Consider the following 24,223-nt stretch of genomic DNA (forward strand, 5'->3'; position numbering starts at 1 on the left):
GTGGGGGTAAAAGGCTAATAATTATGCATCATTTTACAGATTCTAATGATATTTTAACAAAAAGCAACCCTCCCACTTGCAGCGACTCCGACCAGGAGATCTGCTGTCATGGAATGTCAGTAACTTTCAATGACTAACTTTGGGGCTGATACGTATGTGAGGTCCCAGACTCTTCACAGGTGACTGGCCATTTGCCTGTGGGAACATGGTGACAGTGCTCTGGATGTGCCAGCCACTTTGCTGATCTCCACCTTCTGAGTCATTGCCCGACTGACATGTTAGGATCTTCTGCTTTAGCTACCATTCCTAGTCTTGGTGCGTATTGGAAGGAGCGACGGCCCCACACTGCACCGCCGGGTCCCTCATGTGTTTTATATGACGGCCATGTTGAGGACCCGGGTTATAGCTCCTGCTTTACGAGCTACTTTGGAGACATAAGTAAGAGTTGGAGGTTTCCCCGCCCCACACACCTTTTGACGTGGGTGTGCACTTTTGCAGGGCATCAAGACTACCAGCCCTTACAAACATCACCAGTATAACTCTAACAATGATTAGACTCTAAATTAAACTGTTTGAGTGGTAAAGCTAAACCATGGTCTTAGATGTTGCCTAACATTCAAAGAACAGGTTTTCTGGTTGCCAATATTATTATTTTTAACGAGGTGATAAATTGATAAAGGAGATGATAAATTATTCTGAATGTGCTATTGGAAGCTTTTGTCGTCTGGAAAATCAAAGTGTGAAAGGTGGATCGAGTTAAAGAGTGTTCCTGATGGTGGGGGAGTCCAGAACTAGGGGTCATAGTTTGAGGATAAGGGGTTAACCTTTTAGAACTGAGGTGAGGAGAAATTTCTTCACCCAGAGGGTGGTGAATGTGTGGAATTCACTACCACAGAATGTTGTTGAGGCCAAAATGTTGTCTGATTTCAAGGAGAAATTGGATATTGTTCTTGGGGCTAAAGGGGTGAAGGGATATCTGGGGAAGGCGGGAATTAGGGTATTGAATTCGACGATCAGCCATGATTAGGACATGACATAAATACATGAATAGGATGGGAATAGAGGGATACGGTCCCCGGAAGAGTAGGGGTTTTTAGTTAAGTTGGGTAGCATGGTCGGTGCAGGCTTGGAGGGCCGAAGGGCCTGTTCCTGTGCTGTAATTTTCTTTGTTCTTTAAGATGAATGGCGGAACAGTCTCGAAGGGCCGAATGGCTGACTCCTGCTTCTAGTTTCTATGTTTCCATTCGCCTTCAGTTAAAGTTTGTTTTAAAGGCGGCTCCTGACAAAAGTACAGTTAGAGTCCATGGCCGGAATTGTCCGGCTGTTCACGCTGGCGGGATTCCCCGGCCCCGCCAGGAGTGCACCCCCGGCCATGGGTTTCCCGCCGGCATGGGGTGACATCAATGGGAATTCCCATTCATAGTGGCGGGACCGGAGAATCCCGCCACTAATAAACAACGCGCCACCTCTCGCCGGCGGGAAACATGCGGCTGAGAGGCCGGAAAATTCCAGTTCAATTCTTTTGGGATCTGTTTTAAAAGCAGAGGCAGAAAACATTCTCCTGGTTTCATTTGTCAATTTCTTATTATTTGTCCATTCAATGTGGAAACGCGCTGTTTTTCCAATAAATTAACACGGTTCATCACTCACAGTTTCTTCATGAATATCTTTGCACATATTGATTCATAAAAACCTGAATATGCAAATACTGGAAAACCTTTTAAAGAGATTCCACAAAATGTCATCATTCAGAATTTGTTCCGTGTTAATTTTGATTTTTCTTTCCTCTTGATGCGCAAGTTCACTACTTGTATTTTGTTTATCGTACAGTAAGAAGTCTCACAACACGGGTGGCACAATGGCACAGTGGTTAGCACTGCTGCCTCACAGCGCCAGGGACCCGGGTTCGATTCCCGGCTTGGGTCACTGTCTGTGCGGAGTCTGCACGTTCTCCCTGTGTCTGTGTGGGTTTCCTCCGGGTGCTCCGGTTTCCTCCCACAGTCCAAAGATGTGTGGGTTAGGTTGATTAGCCATGCTAAATTAACCCTAGTGTCAGGGGGGATTAGCAGGGTAAATATGAGAGTTTGCGGGAATAGGGCCTGGGTAGGATTGTGGTCGATGCAGACTCGATGGGCCGAATGGCCTCCCTCTTTACTGTAGCGATTCTTTGATTCTGTGAACACCAGGTTAAAGTCCAACAGGTTTATCTGGTATCACGAGCTTTCAGAGCACTGCTCCTTCAGGTGAGTGGAGAGTTGGGTTCACAAACAGGGCACATATAGACACAAACTCAATTACAAGATAATGGCTGGAATGCGAGTCTTTACAGGCAATCAAGTCTTTACAGGTACAGACAATGCGAGTGGAGAGAGGGATAATCACAGGTTAAAGAGGTATAAATTGTCTCAAGCCAGGACAGTTAGTTGGATTTTACAAGCTCAGCCTGAATGGCGGGGGGGCGGTTACACGTAGTGTGACATGAACCCAAGATCCCGGTTGAGGCTGTCCTCATACGTGTGGGACTTGGCTATCAGTTTCTGCTTGGCAATTCTGCGTTGTTGCGTGTCTTGAAAGCCGCCTTGGAGAATGCTTACCCGAAGATCGGAGGCTGAATGTCCTTGACTGCTTAAGTGTTGAACACAGGTGCCTGAGGAAGGAGCATTGCTCCCAAAGCTCGCGATTCCAAATAAACCTGTTGGACTTGAACCTGGTATGGTGAGACTTCTTACTGAGGCTGTGAAATGCCAATTTCTCAGCTTCCGGCTCCCAATAACTTTTATTTTAAGCATTTTCTTAATGGCCTTCCAGGTAAAAATAAAAGGTTGCCAACGCTTCCGGTCGATCCATTCTTCACTGAGACACGGGAATGAATTAGAGAGTACAGTCGGATCACAAAGACACGTAGAAGCCACAAAGCCCCAATCATTAACTCACTTTCTATGGGTTCACCATTGACCAACCACCGAACGTCAGGCTTGGGGTTCCCATTGGCTTGGCACATCAACCTGCCATACTCGCCGGGGGCCAGCACCAAGTTCTGCGGCTCGTTCAGCCAATAAGGAGAAGCTGTGAGAATTGAAAACAAACACAAAGTGACGTGCGGTTAAACGCGACAGGGATTGTGGAATCTGCATTTCTGGTCAATACAAACATTTTTTAGATTATTCTGATGCTTTATTACCCTGGGCGAAACCCTATCTGAGTTTGCATGGTTCGTCAGACCATGACCAAGTGCATGATAAAGATCTCAACGCAAATAGCGTCCTCAGTACCTGTTGGAACTCTAGGCGGGCGGCACGGTGGCACAGTGATTAGCACTGCTGCCTCACAGCGCCAGGGACCCGGGTTCGATTCTGGCCTTGGGTCACTGTCTGTGTGGAGTCTGCACGTTCTCCCCGTGTCTGCGTGGGTTTCCTCCGGGTGCTCCAATTTTTTTTATATATTCATTCGTTGGACATGGACGTCACTGGCTGGCCAGCATTTATTGCCCATCGCTAGTTGCCCTTGTTCAGAGGGCAGTTGAAAGTCAACCACATTGCTGTGGCTCTGGAGTCACATGTAGGCCAGACCGGGCAAGGATGGCAGATTTCCTTCCCTAAAGGACGTTAGCGTACCAGATGGGCTTTTCCGACAATCGACAATGGTTTCATGGTCATCAGTAGATTCTTAATTCCAGATATTTTTTATTAATTCAAATTCCAACATCTGCCGTGGCGGGATTCGAATCTGGGTCCCTAGTGTAGCTGAGTTTTCAGATTAACAGTCTAGCCATTGCCTCCCCACACTCCAAAGATGTGCGGGTTAGGTGGATTGGCCATGGTAAATTGTCCCTTAATGTCCAAAAATATGTAGGTTAGTTGGATTGGCCGTCGTAAATGTGCTTGGGTTACGGGTATAAATGCTCTTTTGGAGAGTCGGTGCAAACTCGATGGACTGAATGGCCTCTTTCTGCACTGTAGGTATTCTATGGTTCTGTATGCACCCAGCTGGTTTGGTCCCAGTCCAGGCAATTGCTTAACCTCTCGGCTGAGAGGTGCTTGTTGAAAAGGGTTGCACTGCTCGGGTTAATTCTGCCTCCCTTTGATCACTCTTGTTCAACTAGTCCACTCTTTGCTCTCCCAACTGCCCCAACAACTGTGAGCAATGCATCCAGGCACTTGCATTCTCTGCAATGCAGACATTTCCAATGCAAGTTCAGACCTGTTTCTGGCCTGAGATTTTGTCTCCCCTCGGAGATTGCTCAATGGACAATTGGAGGAGCGCAGAGATTTGGAGGGTGCAGATTGCGAGGGGCGAGGCTATGGAGGGATTTGGAAACAAGCAATGAAATTTTAAAACATTGCTGGACTATGGTTAACGAGAATACCTCCGCTCCATTGCTCATGAGTTAACAAGCACACCGTCACTACATTTGCTTGAATCCATTACCTAACAAAAATTGTGAATGCTCCAATTGTCCACAGCATCCATAGTTTTACAAGGAAGAGAATTCCCTCGCTTCGGGAGCGATCTTACCAAAACAATTCTAAAGCCAAGGTGGGCGGGAAAACGGGAGTTTCTCACCCATTTTTGAGCAAGTTCGAATCCAGAATTCTATGCACTTCATGCATGAAAATATGGACCAAACTATCCCTCGCCTGTAGGGGAAGAGGCGGGGCTTAAATCACCAGCCAGCCTGCTGTGGCAGCAGAGTGCGCTATTGCGCATGTGCAGACCTCTGTGGCAATGACAACCAGCAGAGGCCTGACAGGCCTGAGAGGGAGACCTGTAAGGCTTCTGCTGCTGCAGCCGGCTTTGTCCAACCCACCCCCCTCGCACCAGCTAATGCAGGGGCCCGTGGTCAATCACGAGCCCCAAACCACCCAGAAATATCAACCCCGACCCCCACTCCACACCGCCCAGGCCGATCACCCCCCTCCCTCCCCCACTGATCATGACACAAAGTCACAGCGGGTCCCCCTTCTCTGCCCAAGATAGCCTGGCCCTGCCCCCTTCTGGCCTCGACCCCCCATAGTCTCCTCCTCCACAGGCCTCACCACCTGGTATTCCCCAAGGGACACCACCACCCTTGCCCTCAGTCTCCCAGGGAGGGCCTCAATGGCCCCCGGGTCTACCGGCGAGGTCATCGCGAATGATCCCCATAAGAACATTGGATGTCTGGACATTACGGGAATGAGGGATTTGATGGGAAAGTGGAATTGGGAGAGTAGATTAGCCATGTTAGTAAATGGTAGAGAAGGGTCAAGGGGCCATATGGCCCTCTCCAGGCCCTGATTCTACAGCTGAAAATGTAAAAGAGGAACGTTCAATGCGACAGAACGCAGAGAGTTGAGAGACGGGAGTACGCGCAGTGAATGGACGGGTAGAATCATTACCTTTCACTCTCACTGTGATGGTGTGCCTTATGCTTCCCATTTTGTTTGAAGCCAGGCAAAAATACTCGCCCGAGTTTTCTTCAGAGACGTCCGAGATCCTTAGTGTCTTGTTGTAGTTTTCGATTCGTACCTTTGGCCATGGGAGTTCCCCGCCTTTCTTGTACCAGATAATATCCGGCGTGGGCCTAAAAATGAGAGGAATTATCTCAGAGAGATGGAGAGAAGAGCGATGGATTGACCTCAGTTAAACCCACAGAAGTTCTAAACGATGAGGAGATTTTAAGTCAGTTCGGATTATATTCACTGGAGTTTAGAATTTCATAGAAACTTATAAAATTCTAACAGGGTTAGACAGGCTAAATTAGAAAGAATGTTCCCAATGGTGGGGGAGTCCAGAACCAGGGTCCTAGTTTGAGGATAATGGGTAAACCTTTTAGAACTTGAGGTGAGGAGAAATTTCTTCACCCAGAGGGTGGCGAATGTGTGGAATTCACTTCCACAGAATGTAGTTGGGGCCAAAATGTTGTGTGATTTCAAGAAGAAATTAGATATAGCTCTTGGGGCTAAAGGGATCAAGGGATATGAGAGGAAGGGGGGATATTGAATTCGACGATCAGCCATGATCAAAATGAATGGCGGAGCAGGCTCGAAGGGCCAAAGGCCTCCTCCTGCTTCTAGTTTCTATGATGCACTTCATCCTAAGGGTTTAGATGAGGTGTCTGGTGAGGTGGTTGATGCATTGGTTTTAATTTTCCAAACTCCTTAGATTTGGGGACGGTCCCCTTAGTTCGAAAGAAAGTAAATGTAACTCCATTATTCAAAAAGAGAGGGAAGACAGAAGACGGGAAACTACAGGCCAGTTATTTTTATCACACGGAAAATGTTAGAAGCCATAATTAAAGATGCTACAGCAGGGCACTTGGATATGTTCAGGGCAATCAGGCAAAGTCAACATGGTTTGGTGAAAGGGAAATCATGTTTAACCAGCTTATTGGAGTTATTTGAGGAAGTAACAGGTGCTGTGGATCAAGAGGAACCAGTAGATGTGCTGTACTTAGATTTCCAGAAGGCATTTGATAAGATGCCACATCAAAGGTTATTGGGGAAAATAGAAGTTCATGGTGTGGAGGTTACACATGGGCATGGACAAAAGATTGGCGGCCAACAGGAAGCAGAGAGTCGGCATAAATTGTTTTTCTTCAGGTTGGCAAGGTGTAACGAGTGGTGTTCCACATGGATCAATGATGGGACCTCAATTGCTTACAATTTATATGAATGATTTGGGATTAAGGGATGGATGGGATGGTTTCCAAATTTGCTGATGACACAAAGCTAGGCAGGAAAGTAAGTTGTCAAGGGGACATAAGGAGGCTGCAAAAAGATATAGGCCGGAATTTTACCGTCCCGCCCACCAAAGGAATCAGAGCGGGCAAGGGGCGGAACATGGAAAGCTCTGTCAACCTCGGGTGGGATTTTCCAGTTTCGGGACGAGCGAAGCTGTAAAATCCCGCCCAGGTTAAGTGGGTGGGCAAAGATCCAACAAATTGAGTACAATGTGGAAAACTTAAAATTGTCCATTTTGACAGGGAGAATTAAAGAGAAACATATTATTAAATGCTGAGAGATTGCAGAGCTCTGAGATGCAGAGGGATCTGGGTGTCCTAGCGCATGAATCACAAAAGGCTAGTATGCAGGTGCAGCCAGTAATTAATAAAGTTAATAAAATGGCAGCATTTATTGTGAGGGGAATTGATTACAAAAGTCGGGAGGTTATGCTTCAGTTGTGCAGGGCACCAGTGAGGCCACATCTGGGGTATTGTGTACAGTATTGGTCTCCTTATTTAAGGAAGGATGTAAATGTGTTGGAAATAGTTCTGAGAAGGTTTACCAGACTAATACTCAGAATGGGTGTGCTGGTCAGGCTAGGCTTGTATCCACTGGAGTTTAGAAGAGTAAGAGGTGACTTGATTGAAACATGTAAGTTCCTTGGGGGTCTTGACAGGGTGGATGTGGAGAGGATGTTTCCTCTTGTGGGAGAATCTAGGACTAGGGGTCACTGTTTAAAAGTAAGAGGTTGCCCATTTAAAACGGAGATGAGGCAAACATTTTTCTCTCAGAGGGTATTGAGTCTTTGGAACTCAGGCAGTTGAATCAGTCTTTGAATATTTTTAAGGTAGGTGGATAGATTCTTGCTAAGCAAGGGGGTGAAAGGTAATTGGGTGTAAGTGGGATGCAGATTTAAGGTTACTGTCAGATCAGCAATGATCTTATTAAATTGAGAAGGCTCGAGGGGCTGAATGACCTACTCCTGGTCCCCTCCACACACACACACATACCAACTGCCCTTACCCAGTCTGGCCAATATGTGACTCAGTCTCCACAACAATGCAGTTCATTCTTAACTGCCCTCTGAAGTGACGCTTAGTTGTATCAACCAATTATCTGCAACTAAAACAGAAAATGCTGGAAAATCTCAGCACATCTGACAGCATCTGTGCAGAGAGAACAGTAAGAAGTCTCACAACACCAGGCTAAAGTCCAGCAGGTTTATTTGGATTCACAAGCTTTTTGGAGCATTGTTCCTTCATCAGGTGAGCCACCTGATGAAGGAGCAGTGCTCCGAAAGCTCGTGATTCCAAATAAACCTGTTGGACTTTGATCTGGCCTTGTGAAACTTCTTACTGGGTCCACTCCAGTCCGACGCCGGCATCTCCACATCATGGAGAGAGAACAGAGCCAACGTTTTGTGTCTTCAAGGTCATCCAGACTCGAAACATTGGCTCTATTCTCTCTCTGCAGAGGCTGCCAGACCTGTTGAGATTTTCCAGCTTTTTCTGTTTCTGTTTCAGATTCCAGCATCCGCAGTATTTTGCCTTCAATTATCTGCGACTGTTTGCCCACTACAAGACGATGCACCTCCTTCTCGGGGCAACTGATGCCCCCTGCTTGCCAATGACACCCACACCCAGAGAATGATTAACCAATGAGTTAGGACTCTGGTTTTACGTACACTCCAGATGCGATGCACTCCAGTAAAAGGTCTTCTCCTCTCAGAATGATTCTGCTGCTCGATGTCCCGGTGGGTGACATGAACCTGGGGATTTGCTCTGTGACTGGGCGAGCTGCAACAATTACACACAGCAATGGATTAATGGTCACAAAACCCCAAAGAAACAACTTTAGAATAAAAAAGTGAACTGTTATCATTATTGATAAGGTCGCTGTTAAAACATGTGGTTAACTGGAAAGAGGACAAGGAAATGAAGTTGTTTAATTGTTCAAAACTTCAAGTCAGATGTTTAAAGCCAGCTGTACATGGAAAGGTTCTCACTTATTTAAGAATAGAGACATCTTATATCAGAAATCTTACATGCAGAACTTCCTGTTAGAGACACATTTACTTCCTTTCATACATTAGCCATCACACTTTCGTGTCTGACTTGTTAACAAGTCCAGGGAAGTTTCCGGGCTATAGTAGCGCAGCAGTTGTGTTACTGGCCAGTAACCTAGAGACCTGGACGAATGCTCTGGAGGTGTGACTTCAGAGTGGCACGGTGGCACAGTGGTTAGCACTGCTGCCTCACAGCGCCAGGGACCCGGGTTCGATTCCCAGCTCGGGTCACTGTCTGTGTGGAGTTTGCACATTCTCCCCATGTCTTTGTGGGTTTCCTCCGGGTGCTCCGGTTTCCTCCCACAGTCCAAAGATGCGCGGGTTAGGTGCACTGGCCATGCTAAATTGACCCTAGTTTCAGGGATATTAGCAAGGTAAGTATATGGGGTTACGGGTGTAGGGTGGGATTGTTGTCGGCGCAGGCGCAATGGGCCGAATGGCCTTCTTCCATACTGTACGGAGTCGATGAAATCCCACCACAGCAGCTGGGGGAATTCAAAATCGATTCATTAAAAATCGAACATGGGGTTAGAAACGTGACATCAGTAATGGTAGCGTGGCCCCTTTAATGGGCAATCCTTCATGGGCCACGTGTCCGGGTCGGAATGAATGGAGCGCAAGCGTGCAAGCCTGGGCCAATCGGGAGCGAGGGTGCGCATTCCCGGGGCTGGAGGGCTTCAGTTGGACTCAGGGCGTTGTCGAGAGTCAATCTGTAGGGTTGTGCCATTAAATCCTTAGTTGTATATAATTCTTCTCAGTTAATAAAACGTTTAGTTTGTTACTTGCCACATTGAGTTGCCTCGAGTTATGACAGTAATGATGAAGCTATTTAATTGTTGCAATAGCCTGTCTGGTTCACTAACTTACTTCAGGGAAGCAAGGCTGCCATCCTTCCCCAGTCTGGACATAGTGGCCGGAATTCTCCAGCCGTACTCCACTGTCAGCGAGGGTGGAGAATTTGACACTCAGCCAAGTCTTCATTCACTGCAGCGGGACCGGAGAATTCTGCCTGCATGAATGGCCAGAGAATCCTGCCCAGTGTGACTCCAGACCCAGAGCTCTGTAGCTGACTCTGATCTGCCCCCTGGAACGGCCTAGCAAGCCACACAGTTGTCAAGAAGGCAGCTCAACACTGCCTCCAAGGCAATTAGGGATTGGCATCAAATGCTGGCCTTGCCAGCGATGCCCATGGATGAAAAGAAAGGCCGGAATTCTCTGGCCATTCACGCCCTGCCGCCGCTGCAAGCAAGGACGGAGATTTTGGCACTCAGCCAAAATCTTCATTCACTGCAGCGGGACTGGAGAATCCCAGCTGGCGTGAATGACCAGAGAATTCTGGCCAAAGATTGGCTATTGATGCTGGCCTCCGCAATGAAAATGTTAGAAGTGTCGACATCTTCGGTTAAAATGGTGGAACATTTCAGATTGTGCAATATAATTGAGCTTAATGCAAGAATAGAAGAGGAAGGAAAGCAGAGAACACTGGGAACTGTCTAGGGAAAAGCAGATGGAAACTGGCCTTGCCTAGATTAAGTGGAAGGAAACATTTATAAACAGAACTGATTGGCAAGGGAAATATCTAAACAGGAAATGGAAAATGTACAAATCTCATGAAACAAAGAAAAGGGGGTTTTGAGAGATTCTTTCTTGGTAGAGTCGACTGAATTTGAAATTGAAAATCACATTTAATAAATAATAAAAAATTGCAAGTCAGGATTTATATTTGTTTTATTCATTCGTGGGACATGGGCGTCGCTGGCTCGCCAGCATTTATTGCCCGTCCCTAGTTGCCCTTGTTCAGAGGGCAGTTAAGAGTCAACCACATTGCTGTGGCTCTGGAGTCACATGTAGGCCAGACCAGGTAAGGACGGCAGATTTCCTTCCCTAAAGGGCAGTAGTGAACCAGATGGGTTTTTCCAACAATGGACAATGGTTTCACGGTCATCAGTAGATTCTTAATTCCAGATATTTCTTTGATTGAATTCAAATGCCACCATCTGCCGTGGCAGGATTCAAACCCGGGTCACCAGAACATTAGCTGAGTTTCTGGATTAGTCGTCTAGCGATAATACCACTAGGCTATAAACTAGGTAAGTTTCAAAATCAGAGAGGGCAAAGGGTTATGAGTGAAACTGAGGAAAAATTAGCCTGAACACATTAGTGGCGATTTCAAAATTATATTTATATACTTGGACGCTCAGGGAATCAAAAGATATGAGTGGAGTTGCAGAAGACCATCAGCCACGACTGATTAGCACAGCAGGCTTGAAGGGCCGAATAGCCTACTCCAATGGTGGGGTTTTCTGGCCTCGCCCGTCCCAAAACCATGAAATCCTGCCCAAGATCAATGGGCCTTTCCATAGTCCGCCCTTCGCCCGCTCCGATTCCCGCAGCGGGCGGGATGGTAAAATCCCAGCCCTTGTGTCCTGAGACCGTTGACTAAGCGGCGGGCCATGAGGTTGCGAGTGAGGAAACGCAAAATAAAAAAATCAAATACTTTCCCACCATTTTCACAAAGAGGATGGATATCGGGATTAGAGATGGATCCGAACGTGGAGCAGGGAGTGGGGCTTGTTATGTAAACGGAGTAAGTTGCTCCAACGTAAGGTAAAGATCACTGGGACCTGACGATTCACATCCCAGGCTCCCCGGGGAGAATACAATGGAGATTCTGAGCATAGTTTTGAAACTTTTGTGGAGAAGGATAACCATTTAGTAAGGATCGGGAAAATGTCAAATGTCCGTCCAGTCCTTCCAAAATGGCGACAGGGATAAAGCTGGAAATGATAGCTTTCTTAGTCTCGCAGACTGATTTCTTGGGAGTCTAAGTTCTGGCCGATGAAAGTCAGAGAGCTGACAATGGACAGAATTTGTGATGGAATTCACAACCACCGAAATTCTGCCCCGTTTCTGTTGACCTCCCATCATCCAGCTGGGGGTGTGGTTATGGAGGTGATAGACCATCTCAAACCATCGTGACACTGCGCCAATATGACTGTCCCCTAAGCAGTTTTTGAGGAGCATTTGCATCAACTTATTCCAAACTGACTGAAGCATGGGCTGGAATTCTCTGGCCGTTCCTGCCTGTGAGATTCTCCGGTCCCGCTGCAGTGAACGGAGATGTGGCTGAGTGTCAAATTCCCCGTCCTCGCTTCCAGCGGTGACAGGGTGTGAATGGCCGGAGAATTGGGCGACTCGGTGACACGGTGGTTAGCACTGCTGCCTCACATCTCCAAGGACCTGCGTTCGATTCCTGGCTTGGGTCACCGTCTGTGAGGAGTCTGCATGTTCTCCCCGTGTCTGTGTGGGTTTCCTCCGGGTGCTCCGGTTTCCTCCCACACTCCAAACATGTGCAGGTTAGGTGCATTGGCCATGCTAAATGTCATGATGTGGAGATGCCGGAAATGTCATGATGTGGAGAACTCCCACCCACCTGACGAAGGAACTGCCTGTTCCGAAAGCTAGTGGCTTTTGCTACCAAATAAACCTGTTGGGCTTTAACCTGGTGTTGTTAGACTTCTTACCATGCTAAATGTCCCCAGAGTCCCAGGATGTGTAGGTTAGAGGGATTAGCGGGGTAAATGTGTGGGATGACGGGGATGTGATCTGGGTGGGATTTTTGTCAGTGCAGACTCGATGGGCCGAATGGCCTCCTTCTGCGCTGTGGGGATTCTATTCTAAGAATTCTGACCAAGGCCCACATTAGAGCTATTTAAATGTGGAATTGCATCGCTCTTTCAAAGGACCAGCATAGACAGGATGGACTGAGTGGCCTTCTTCTAGGCTGTGTTGTCAATGAAATGTTTGCTATGTGGTTTTAGCTGTCTGCATTTAGTGGAGCTGAACCCTGTGAGAAAACAGAAGGATGATTCAATTCGGAAGATAATTTCATTACGGAGTGGACATGTGACTGCACTGTGTTAAAATTACAAATCCAAGGAAGTGGCTACTCAAGGATACTAACTGTTTCACCTTTGCAATAATAATACATTTCTAACTAGAACTTTAAATCCGATCCTGGGGCAATGACCCAAGCCAAAGGTTGGTGCAGACTCAATGGGCCGAATGGCCTCCTTCTGTGTTGTAAGGGTTCTATGATTCTATGAAAAAAGTTTATTTATTAGTGTCACAGGCTTACATTAACACTGCAATGAAGTTACTGTGAAAATCCCCTAGTCACCACACTCCGGTGCCTGTTCGGGTACACTGAGGGAGGATTTAGCACGGCCAATGCACCCTAACCAGCACGTCTTTCGGACTGTGGGAGGAAACCGGAGCACCCGGAGGAAACCCACGCTGACACGGAGAGAATGTGCAGACTCCGCACAGACAGTGACTTGAGCCGGGAATCAAACCCGGGTCCCTGGCGCAGTGATGCAGCAGCGCTAACCCGCTGTGTCGTCCTTGTCTGAATGGCCGAAAGGTTGAAAACAAGAGGACTCTGATTTAAGGTGAATGGCGAAGCAACCAGCAGTGATATGTGGAAAATCCTCCTGACGCAGTGTGTGGTTCGGATCTGGAGTGTGCTGTCTGAGAGGATGGCGGGGGCAGATTCAATCGTGAGCCTCACGAAATGCAGACAGCAAAATGCAGACAAGCAAACTGGATCAGCCCCTGAAGAAATGCAGGGTTATGGGGAAAGGGTGGGGCAGTGGGACAAGCTGACTTGCTCCTGCAGAGAGAGAGAGATGGTCTTGATGGGCCAAATGGCCTCTTTCCATGCTGTAGCCGTTCTGTGATTATATGATTTTATAAATTGGCAATGGCAGAATTTACTAAAGAAACACTGGTTGTGAGATATACCCCCCCATGCCAGGCCGTGTGGACTGTTGTGTGAGAACTCACATCATCTGGGACCATCAGTTACAATTACCCAGCACACAGTGACAAAACATCCTGAGACTCGTGATCAGACGCCGGGCATTACACGGGTTCAGGGTTCACCGCCTGATATTCCTCAACCACAGAGGCCACTGGGCCAAAGTCACGAGTGTTACTTCATTCATCACTCCCTGACAAGTCAAGAGCACACCACTGGCACAGAATCCCAATGATCTCCCAATGAACTCTCTCAATCTGCGTTGATCTGAGGGGAGGGGAAGGCAATCAGCACAGGAATCTGATGATAGGAGGCCACTCAGCCCCTCACGCCTCTCCCACCATTCAATGAGATCATGGCTTATTGGTATCTGAAACCCATCCACCCGCCTTTTCCACATACCTCTGTCTGGCAAAATAACTTCTGAGTTATAATTATTGACTAAGTTAGCAAACTACTGTTTTTTTGGGGGGGGGGGGTGGGGAATTCCACACTTCCACCCAACTTTTGCGTGAAGAAGTACTTCCTAACTTCTCTCCTGGTCTAGTTGGACCAAGGAGCGGCACAGGCTTGGAGGGCCGAAGGGCCTGTTTCCTGTGCTGTACTGTTCTTTGTTCTTTGAATGGTGAGGCTCTGATCTTAAGCTTATGTCTCCTTCCCACTGCCTCGGCAAAGCAGCCAGCATAATCAACGACCCCATGCACCTCGACATTCTCTCTTCCACTTTCTTCCGTTGGGAAAAAGATACAAAATTCTGAGGTAATTTACCAACTGACTCAAGAACAGCTTCTTCCCTGCTGCCGTCAGACTTTTGAATGGACTTGCCTCGCATTGAGTTGATCTTTCTCTACACCCTAGCTATGACTGTAACAATACATTCTGCACTCTCTCCTTTCCTTCTCTAGAAGCGGTATGCTTTGTCTGTATAGCGCGCAAGAAACAATACTTTTCACTGTATGTTAATACATGTGACAATAATAAATCAAATCAAATCAGGGAAAAAAACATTTCCCTGTCAACCCTCTCAAGTTCTCTTACAATCTCAAAAACCTCAAACCAATTACTTCTTAATTGCTTGTAATCTTGAGTAGTGAAGTGAAAACTGAATATCATTGCCTTGGGTTGGGGGAGAGGGACATTTAAAAGAAAATACCACAGCATTGATTACTGTTGAAAGATGCAACTGCACATTCAATAGTGGCACAGTAGTTAGCATTGCTGCCTCACCGCGCCAGGGACCCGGGTTCGATTCCTGGCTCGGGTCATTGTGTGGAATTTGCACGTTCTCCCCGTGTCTGCATGGGTTTCCTCAGGGTGCTCCGGTTTCCCTCCACAGTCTGAAAGACGTGCTGGCTAGGTGCATTGGCCATGCTAAATTGCCCCTCAGTGTAACCCGAACAGGTGTCGGAGTGTGGCGACTAGGGGATTTTCACAGTCACTTCATTGCAGTGTTAAAGTAAGCCTACTTGTGACACTAATAGATAAACTTTAAACAATCCCCAAATAGACACAAGTCAATTTTGTGGCCATGTCATTTTACCCATCTGTCACCTTTACCCATTGCCAATCCCGCAGGCTCCAGCTTTCTACTAGGCCGCAACTCAAATCCGGCAAACAAGATGGCTGCTTATCCTGTGTGATTTTAAAATCCTGTCATGGGATGTCAGCATCCCTGACAAGACTGACATTTGCTGCCCGTCCCTGATTGCCTGGATCATTTGATGAATCTTTGAGATGGGGGGGGTCAGGAAAAATAACAGCTGAGGAAGCACCAGGATATAAAACACAGTAATGGCCAGTTGAAGACAGATTTCCTGCTTCTACGCTGTACCAGAAATGTACCTTACCTCCAGCCTTAGACGTACATCCCCCATTTTATGTACATGGACCTTTTTAATCCATGCTGGAGAAACTCAGCAGATCTGACAGCATCTATTGAGAGAGAATAGAGCCAACGTTTTGAGTCGGGATGATCCTTTATCAGAGCTCAAACAAAGGCTCTGACAAAGGGTCATCCCATGTGAAACGTTGGCTCTATTCTCTCTCCACAGATGCTGCCAGACCTGCTGAGGTTTTCCAGCATTTCCTGTGTTTGGTTCAGATTCTAGCATCCACGGTATTTTGCCTTCACCTTTTTATTCCACGCCTGCCAAGATAGCTGTTGACCCCCGAAACAATTTTCACATTGGTTTGTTCGCTGTCGGTATTGAGCTCTCTGCCAGCTTCCAGTTGACTTGAGGAAGAGGGAAGCTCCCTGCAGTCTGCCCCAGTAATGTCCCTTAGCACCAATCTTTGAAGAGCATTTTTCACACTTTCCCATTTCCTGCACCAGTCATCCACAAACCTCTTAGACAACCGGCTTATTTAACATCTCATCTGACAGACGGCACCTCCAACAGTGCCGCACCCCATTAGCACAGCACTGGGCTGTCAACCTAGATTTTTGTGCTCAGGTTTCTGGAACCCAAGCTTTCTGACAAAGAAGTGAGAGTATCCCTAACTGAGCCACAGCTGTGAATGACAGGATAGTCTGATTTTAGGTTCGATTAAAATAATGCTCACTTTCAGTATCTACCATTTCAGCTTAAACAATTTAAACATAGAAACTAGAAGCAGGAAGAGGCCATTCGGCCCTTCGAACCTGCTCCACCATTCATTTTGATCGTGGCTGATCATTGAATCCAATATCCTGATCCCCCCCCCTTCCCCCCTTATCCATTGATCCCTTTAGCCTCAAGAACTAGAGCTAATTTCTTCTTGGAATCACACGACGTTTTGGCCTCGAACAAGTTACAATTCCTGTAAGCCTCCCACAGGAGCGTCAGAAAAAGGGAGAGGTCTGATTATTCTCTCTGAGGGCGATGACACAGTGTCTTGTGATGTTTTACTAATCATAGAATCATAGACTCCCTACAGTGCAGAAGGAAACCATTCAGCTCATCGAGTCTGCACCGACTCTCTGACAGAGCATCCCACCCAGACCCTATTCCCATAATCCCACATATTTACTGCACTAATCCCCGTATCATACACATTTTGGGACACTAAGGGGCAATTTAGCATGGCCAATCCACCTAACCCGCACATAGAACATAGAACACAGAAATCCTACAGTGCAGAAGGAGGCCATCCGGCCCATCGAGTCTGCACTGACAACAATCCCACCCCAGGCCCTATCCCCACAATCTCACACATTTACCCCACTAATCCCTCCAACCTACACATCCCAAGACATTATGGGCAATTTAGCATGGCCAATCCACATAACCCGCACATCTTTGGAGTGTGGGAGGAAATCGGAGCACCCGGAGGAAACCCACGCAGACACGGGGAGAATGTGCAGACTCCACACAGGCAGTGACCTAAGCCGGGAATCGAATCTGGGTCCCTGGCACTGAGAGGCAGCAGTGCTAACCACTGTGCCACCTGAAGCTATATGAATACACGTTGCTGTAGAATTTTAGACAGTGCCTAAATTACTCAAATGTGTTAAACAATTCCAGCAGTCGGGTATGTGGCCCTGGGTGCTTGCCCCACTATTCAATAACATCTTGTCTGATCTTCTGCCTCAATTCCACCGTCCCCACCTTGTCCCCATACCCCTTAATTCTACTTACACCCAAAATTTTAGCAATCGCAATCTTGAATCTCTTCAAAGATTGAGAATCCACAGCCCTCTGGGGTATTGAGAAAATAAAAACTTGCATTTCTATAGCACCTTTCATGATGGCTGGATGCCTCAAAGGGCTTTACAGCCAATGAAGTACTTTTGAGGTATAGTCACTGAGGTGACGTAGGAAATGCAGCAGTAAAGCTGTGCACAGCAAGCTCCCACAAACAGCAATGTGATAATGAGCAGAAAGTTCCTGTTCACTGAGGGACAAATATTGAATTCCAAAGATTCACAAACAGCCACTTTACTAAACTGAGAAGCAGAAGAAACGAGAAAGACATGGGACTGTCTTAAAGTCCCAGAATTCCCTGCGGCTCTGATGTCATTGTGACGGTACTGTGCCTTTAAGAAATGTATTTTAATCATGTTTCTCTGCAGGATTTTTCTGCAGCCAAAGAACAAAAAAACAAAGAAAATTACAGCACAGGAACAGGCCCTTCGGCCCTCCAAACCTGCACCGACCATGCTGCCTGACTGAACTAAAACCCCCTACCCTTCCGGGGACCATATCCCTCTATTCCCATCCTATTCATGTATTTGTCCAGACGCCCCTTAAAACTCACTATCGTATCTGCTTCCACTATCTCCCCCGGCAGCGAGTTCCAGGCACCCACCACCCTCTGTGTAAAAAACTTGCCTCGTACATCTCCTTTAAACCTTGCCCCTCGCACCTTAAACCTGTGCCCCCTAGTAATTGACTCTTCCACCCTGGGAAAAAGCTTCTGACTGTCCACTCTGTCCATGCCTCTCATAATCTTGTAGACTTCTATCAGGTCGCCCCTCAACCTCCGTCGTTCCAGTGAGAACAAATCAAGTTTCTCCAACCTCTCCTCATAGCTAATGCCCTCCGTACCAGGCAACATCCTTGTAAATCTTTTCTGTACCCTCTCCAAAGCCTCCACATCCTTCTGGTAGTGTGGCAATTTGTCCGTGGCAATTTGTTGGCACCGTGTTATCTGTGGCTGGTGTCCTTTATTGTTGCTGAGGCAGTATAATTGATATCATGTTGATTTTAATCTGGACTAATGCAGTGTTCTGTGGTTTTAATGCGTCCTCTTGTTTGAGGTTGGAACAGGTTATGCCATGAGACTGAGGACAGTTTTTTTCCACAAGGCATTCAAGTTTTAGTTTTGTTTCGCAGTTGCTGCTGGAAGCTGGTGAAAGAAGGCAATGTCTCTCTCTCTCTCGCTTTTTCCAGAGGCTTTCTGAAAGATCTAGGACTTGGAAGCCTTGGAGAATTGATCCAACATTCAAAGGGCCAAGTCATAGCAGGTGTTACAAAGCTGAAGATCCAGCATCACGTGAGCATACTTCCTTTTTGTGCTGTGTCTGAAGAAGGGTGTATGTCTGTGGGATGGTGTCTAACGTGGAACAACAGAGATAGCTAGCCGTTAAGGATTGTACTGTGTCATGTTTAAGTCTTGGAATTGGTAAAAAAAAATGCTAATTCTTTTTGTTATATTCTAACTGTGTTCTGAAATAAACTTTGTTTGATAAAAGCTTCCTAGTGGGTCACTTGAATCGTACCAGGAGTGAAACACCTGATGCTCACCCTAATGCCAAAATTAAATGTAAAACTTAGAGTCTGGACTAACTTCACAAAACACCTTGGAGTTTCTGGCCTGAATCTTAACATTGCAAACTATTAGCGGTTCCAGAGCCACGCATATTCAACATAAAACTACCTGGTTGGTTGAGATTGGGAAGAAATGTTCCTCTCATTCAGTTGTTAATTTTGTATTGGCTTTAGGCCCTTTACCCACTGAAGGGCTGCCAATCCTTCAGGATTGTCCAGGAGTCTCCGGGCATTAACTATTAATTTCATGGGCACCATATAAACAACAAAGGAAAGTTGAATATTTTTGTTAATTGATGGTAGATGGACGGGGGGTGAGGGAAGAGACTGTTGGAAGGCAGGTCATGTGACAAAAACTCCAGGTGTACATCCAACTTGAGTTGGCAACATATCTGGGCAGCCCTGTACTTGCCTGTTAACTGGCACTGTGGCAGTGCTAACCACTGTGCCACCGTGCTGCCCTATGTGCAGTTGCATGTGTGTGCATTTTCCTGACATGCACACACGTGCAACTGAGTCGCAATCAGAAACAGGATCCCGAGGTGATTGCCCACTCACCCTCAACCCCTGCCAACTAACCCAGAGGGGCAGAGCTAGGTCCTCCCTTGACAGTTACCTCAGGCAGATCAATTCATTCAGTTCAGACATGGAGCTCTGTATGTCTGAGCCATTCACCTTCTCATCCAGGGGGGAATGGCTTTCACTTCTAACCAACTCCTTCTGCAAGTTGAAAACAACAGAACAACCCCAATTTGAGATTGGGCCTCCGCACTGTTCCTACAGCCACACATCCTCTGGCCCCTCCAACTGTGAGTTCAAATCCCACCTCGGGGAATTGTGAAAAGGGGTTTAAGGGCAAAATAAAGGAGAGCAAGAATGTTGAGGTTTTTTTATTCATTCACGGTACGTCGGTGTCGCTGGCTGGCCAGCATTTATTGCCCATCCCTAGTTCCCCAAGATTCAACTACGTTGCTGTGGCTTTGAGAAATATGGAGACAAGACCAGGTAAGGGTATCAGTGAACCAGATGGGGCTTTTGAACAATCGACAATGGTTTCATGGTCATCAGTAGATTCTTAATTCCAGGTTTTACTTTGTTGTAATAATTGATGCCTTTTGGAGAAGGGCTTGGTTACCCCCAACCTGGTGAGGCCTAAACGCAACAGTGATTTTTAAATTTCTTCACGGGGTGTGGGTGTTGCTGGGAAGGCCAGTATTTTTGCCCACTCCTAAATTCTCTTGAGAAGAGGGTGGTGGGTCACTTTCTTGAAGGGCTGCAGTCCGTGTAGGAACACCCACAGTGCTGTTCATTCAAAATGCTCTTGACAAAATGGGGTTTGGGCAGCGGATTGCTGCTTTGCCCGCATTGTAAAAATGGAATAAATAGAACCACGTTCCCTCAAAGTTATCCCTGTCCTCATCCACAACTCTTCTCGTGATCCAGCACCTTGAACTCTACTTGCCAACATACACCCTCCACATCCCCGACTCTGTCTTTACTCTCATAGAATCATAGAATCCCTACAGTGCAGAAGGAGGCCATTCGGCCCATCAAGTCTGCACCGACTCTCGGACAGAGCATCTTACCTAGGTTCTATCCCCGTAACCTCACATATTTACCCACCGATCCCCCTAACCTACACATCTTGGGACACTAAAGGGCAATTTAGCATGGCCAATCCACCTAACCTACACATCTTTGGAGTGTGGGAGGAAACCAGAGCACCCGGAGGAAACCCACCCCACGCAGACAAGAGGAGAGTGTGCAAACTCTGCACTGACAGTCATCCAAGCTGGGAATCGAACCTGTGTCCCTGGCATTGTGAGGCAGCAGTGCTAACCACTCTGCCACCATGCCACCCAGAATAGCAGAGCCTAGTCCCAAACTCTAGTTAAACCTTTTCTCCCTCAGACAAAGACCCATAAAAGCCACGTCTTCGATCATTTGTTTGGTCACTTTCCATAACTCTGCTCTTGTTACTGCTTGGTAATGGTCTGAAGATCCAGTGGGGGAAGAAAGCTATGTCACAGTGTTGTATAAATACCAGTTGCGATTGATCAAATTTGGAATCATAGGATATCTACAGTGCAGAAGGAGGCTATTTGGCTCAATGAGCCTGCACCAACAACAATCCCAGCCAGGCCCCATCCGTGTCACCCCACGTATTTACCCTGCTAATTCCCCTGACACCAATTTAGCAGGGCCAATCCACCTAATCTACCACATCTTTGGAGTGTGGGAGGAAACCAGAGCACCCGGGGAAAACCCACGCAGACATGGGGAGAACGTGCAAACTCCACACAGACAGTGACCCAAGGCCAGAATCGAACCCGGGTCCCTGGCGCTGTGAAGCAGCAGTGCCAGTTAAGACTCATCCAATGCAGGTTTTAGGGGCATTGTACAGTTCACATCCACTCAGGGATTGGGGGAATGTTACACAAATGCACCTCACACTCTGCTGCAACGCCTTCACCACTGCACTCGGGGACATTAGGTTAAGACACAGGTAGGTTTAGTAAGGGATTAATGGGTTAAAACAGAAAGTTCTCTCGAAGGTGCCATAACTCACCACCAGTTTCATTCAGAAAGGTTGGCACTGATTCATAACTGGTATCCACTGTAACAGATAAAACAACATGAGCGTGCAAAACTAGGCCGGAGAAGTGTGGAGTTAAGGAGCGAGGAGGGGGAGGCAGCATGGGAAGGGAGAGGACAACTGCATATACGGAGGATACGGACATGGAGGCTACACTGGAGGAAAACAGGATTTGTGAGAATAGGTAGCAAGAGCCTGAATAGAGTAACAGAAAGAAGGAATACAAAATATACAAGGGGCAGATGGAAATGTGGGAGATCACGCAGGGAAAGGGAATAGGAGCATTTTAAACACATATAAAACGCAAGGGGAGTGGGACAAGCCGAGGTGGTAGAGATGTGCAAGATATCAGAAAAAAAACCACGCCTCGGGCAAAGCGTCTGCCCAGTGATACATGACTGGTCAGTGGGCAGAATATCAAATATCGAAACACATGTCATATTAAAACAAAATCATGTTAGCAGCAATATCTCAGTGTGATTAACAGCTCAAAACAGCAGCATGATCGAGCAAGCCAGCCCTTCCACAGAGAACTCGGACAGAACATGGTCTGGTGTTGGCGGGTAACACATGCCCAATCTGTCAGGGCGGAGGAGATTGTGGAGTGAATGCTTCATCTTCGGAAGGTTTAAAGGGAGACGGGAATTGTGGGAGGAAGCCTGAAGAAAACCCCTCTGCTGTTGCCATGGTGAATCCCTCACTCCTGTGACAAATAATATTCCACTCGCTCTTGCCTTCTCTGGATAAACGTAACTCTCAATCTAACTGCTCTGCCCAAGACCACAAGAAAGGAACATGAAGGAAGCCCAGTCCATCACGCAAACCAGCCTCCCATCCATTGACTCTGTCTACACTTCCCGCTGCCTTGGAAAAGCAGTCAGCATAATTAAGGACCCCACGCACTCCAGACATACTGTCTTCCACCTTCTTCCATCGGGAAAATGATACAAAAGTCTGAGGACACGTACCAACCGACTCAAGAGCAGCTTCTTCCCTGCTGCCATCAGACTTTTGAATGGACCTACCTCGCATTAAGTTGATCCTTTCCTACACCTTTTTCTACGAGGCTAATCTTGCCGGCAGGACGAGAAGGAAAGGTCGCTGTCTAAGTCTTGCTTAACCAGAAGCCAATGCAGTGGGGTGTCAGGTGAAAAGGACTTACAGCGAGTTAAGATATGGGTAACAGAGTTCTGGGTGACCTCAGGATTATGGACTGTGAACTGTGGAAGACATAGGTTTGAATGCTCAGGTCTAGTAGTGACAAAGACATGAATGAGGGTTTCAGCAACAGATGAGTTGAGGCAGCTGAGATGTTTTCATTAGTGGAAGAGGGGACATCGCTACAAGATAAAGGGCTGGTCATTTAAAACTGAGGCGCATAGAAATTTCTTCTCGCAGAGGGTGGTAAATATCTGGAATTCTCTGCCCCAAGGGGTAATGGAGGCTGGATCATTAGAAGTATTTGAAGCGGAGGTGGATAAATATTTGATAGATCGAGGAATAGAGGGCGACGGGGAAATGGCACAGAACAGGAGCCGAGGCCGGAATAGATCAGCCATGATCCTCGGGTGATCCTCGGGTGAATGGAGCGGTAACTAGGGGGCATAACTATAGGGTTCATGGTGGGAGATATAGGAAGGATGTCCGAGGTGGGTTTTCTACTCAGAGAGTGGTTGGGGTGTGGAATGGAATGGAATGCCTGCAGGGATAGTGGAGTCAGAAACTTTAGGAACATTTAAGAAGCTATTGGATAGGCACATGGAGTACTTTGGGATGATAGGGAGGAAATAGCTTGATCTGGGTTTCAGACAAAGCTCGGCACAACATCGTGGGCCGAAGGGCCTGTTCTGTGCTGTACTGTTCTATGTTCTATGATCATATTGAATAACGGGGCAGGCTTGAAGGGCTGAATGGCCACTCCTGTTTCTATTTCTTATGTTCATGTGACGGGGCTGAAGCTGGGCGATGTTACAGAGATGGAAGTATGTGGTCTTAAGAGATGGCACCAATGAGAGGTCAGAAGTTCATCTTGGGGTCAAATTTGATCGAAATAGCAGAGTAGACTGTGGGTCGCTAATGCATCACGCCACAAACACAAAGCGAAATGGCACTCCATGATCAAGCTCCGAGTCTTTAGAAAAGCTTAAAAGCATCCTCAGTGACACTTTCTGAAAGGGATATTTGCGCTGCTGGCTGTGAAATGTGGGCTGACGGAACGGGATACTGCGTCACTCACAAACAGGCCACAATCAGTCCAACCATCTGGCCACAGCTGGTTACTGTCGTTGGAATAAGTCACTGCGATCGAGAGATCTAAACCTGGGTGTGCAGCTGCATCTTCTGAAAATGCATTCCCAATGAGATCCAGGCTAATCTCGATCCACTCAAACCCTTCACCAATCACTGGGTTGCTGCATTCACTCCCAGAGAGGGCTGAGGCCTACACTGCCTCCCTTTCGTCTATAAATTGGATAAATGTTGCCCAGAATCTCAAGCAAGCAAACCTTACTTTGTCCTGCATCTGCCGAGTGTCATGGAACAGCGCCTTCTGACCAATCATGTTACAACACTGGGGACACAGCTGGCGTTTTCTTGAAGCTGAAGCAATCAATGGATTGGCTGAGGGCGGTGGGGGAAGATTCGTTATCAGGTTCCCGTGCTTGAGGTCACAGTTCACAGACGTTGTTGCCGACAAGGATTGGGTAGCTAAGAATGGACTTAGTGGGGAGCCAGTCAGAAGCAGGAAGACTCTTTGTGCTATTAACACACAAACTCATTGCTGCTGGACTCAAT

The 24,223-nt window shown here is 47.1% G+C and overlaps 1 protein-coding gene across 1 annotated transcript in view; it reads right to left on the reverse strand.

Annotated features, from left to right (window-relative positions):
* The window catches only part of nfasca (neurofascin homolog (chicken) a), a 279,787-nt gene that overhangs the window by 102,795 nt on the left and 152,769 nt on the right, over positions 1 to 24,223 (reverse strand). The window contains exons 10-12 of the mRNA XM_078242069.1: positions 8,386 to 8,497; positions 5,376 to 5,560; positions 2,935 to 3,066 (exon numbers count right to left, since the gene is read on the reverse strand). Coding sequence (XP_078098195.1) covers positions 2,935 to 3,066; positions 5,376 to 5,560; positions 8,386 to 8,497 — 429 coding nt within the window. The remainder of the gene's footprint in view (positions 1 to 2,934; positions 3,067 to 5,375; positions 5,561 to 8,385; positions 8,498 to 24,223) is intronic.

This window comes from Mustelus asterias, chromosome 25, assembly GCF_964213995.1.
Source record: "Mustelus asterias chromosome 25, sMusAst1.hap1.1, whole genome shotgun sequence".
NCBI classification, from domain to species: Eukaryota; Metazoa; Chordata; class Chondrichthyes; order Carcharhiniformes; family Triakidae; genus Mustelus; species Mustelus asterias.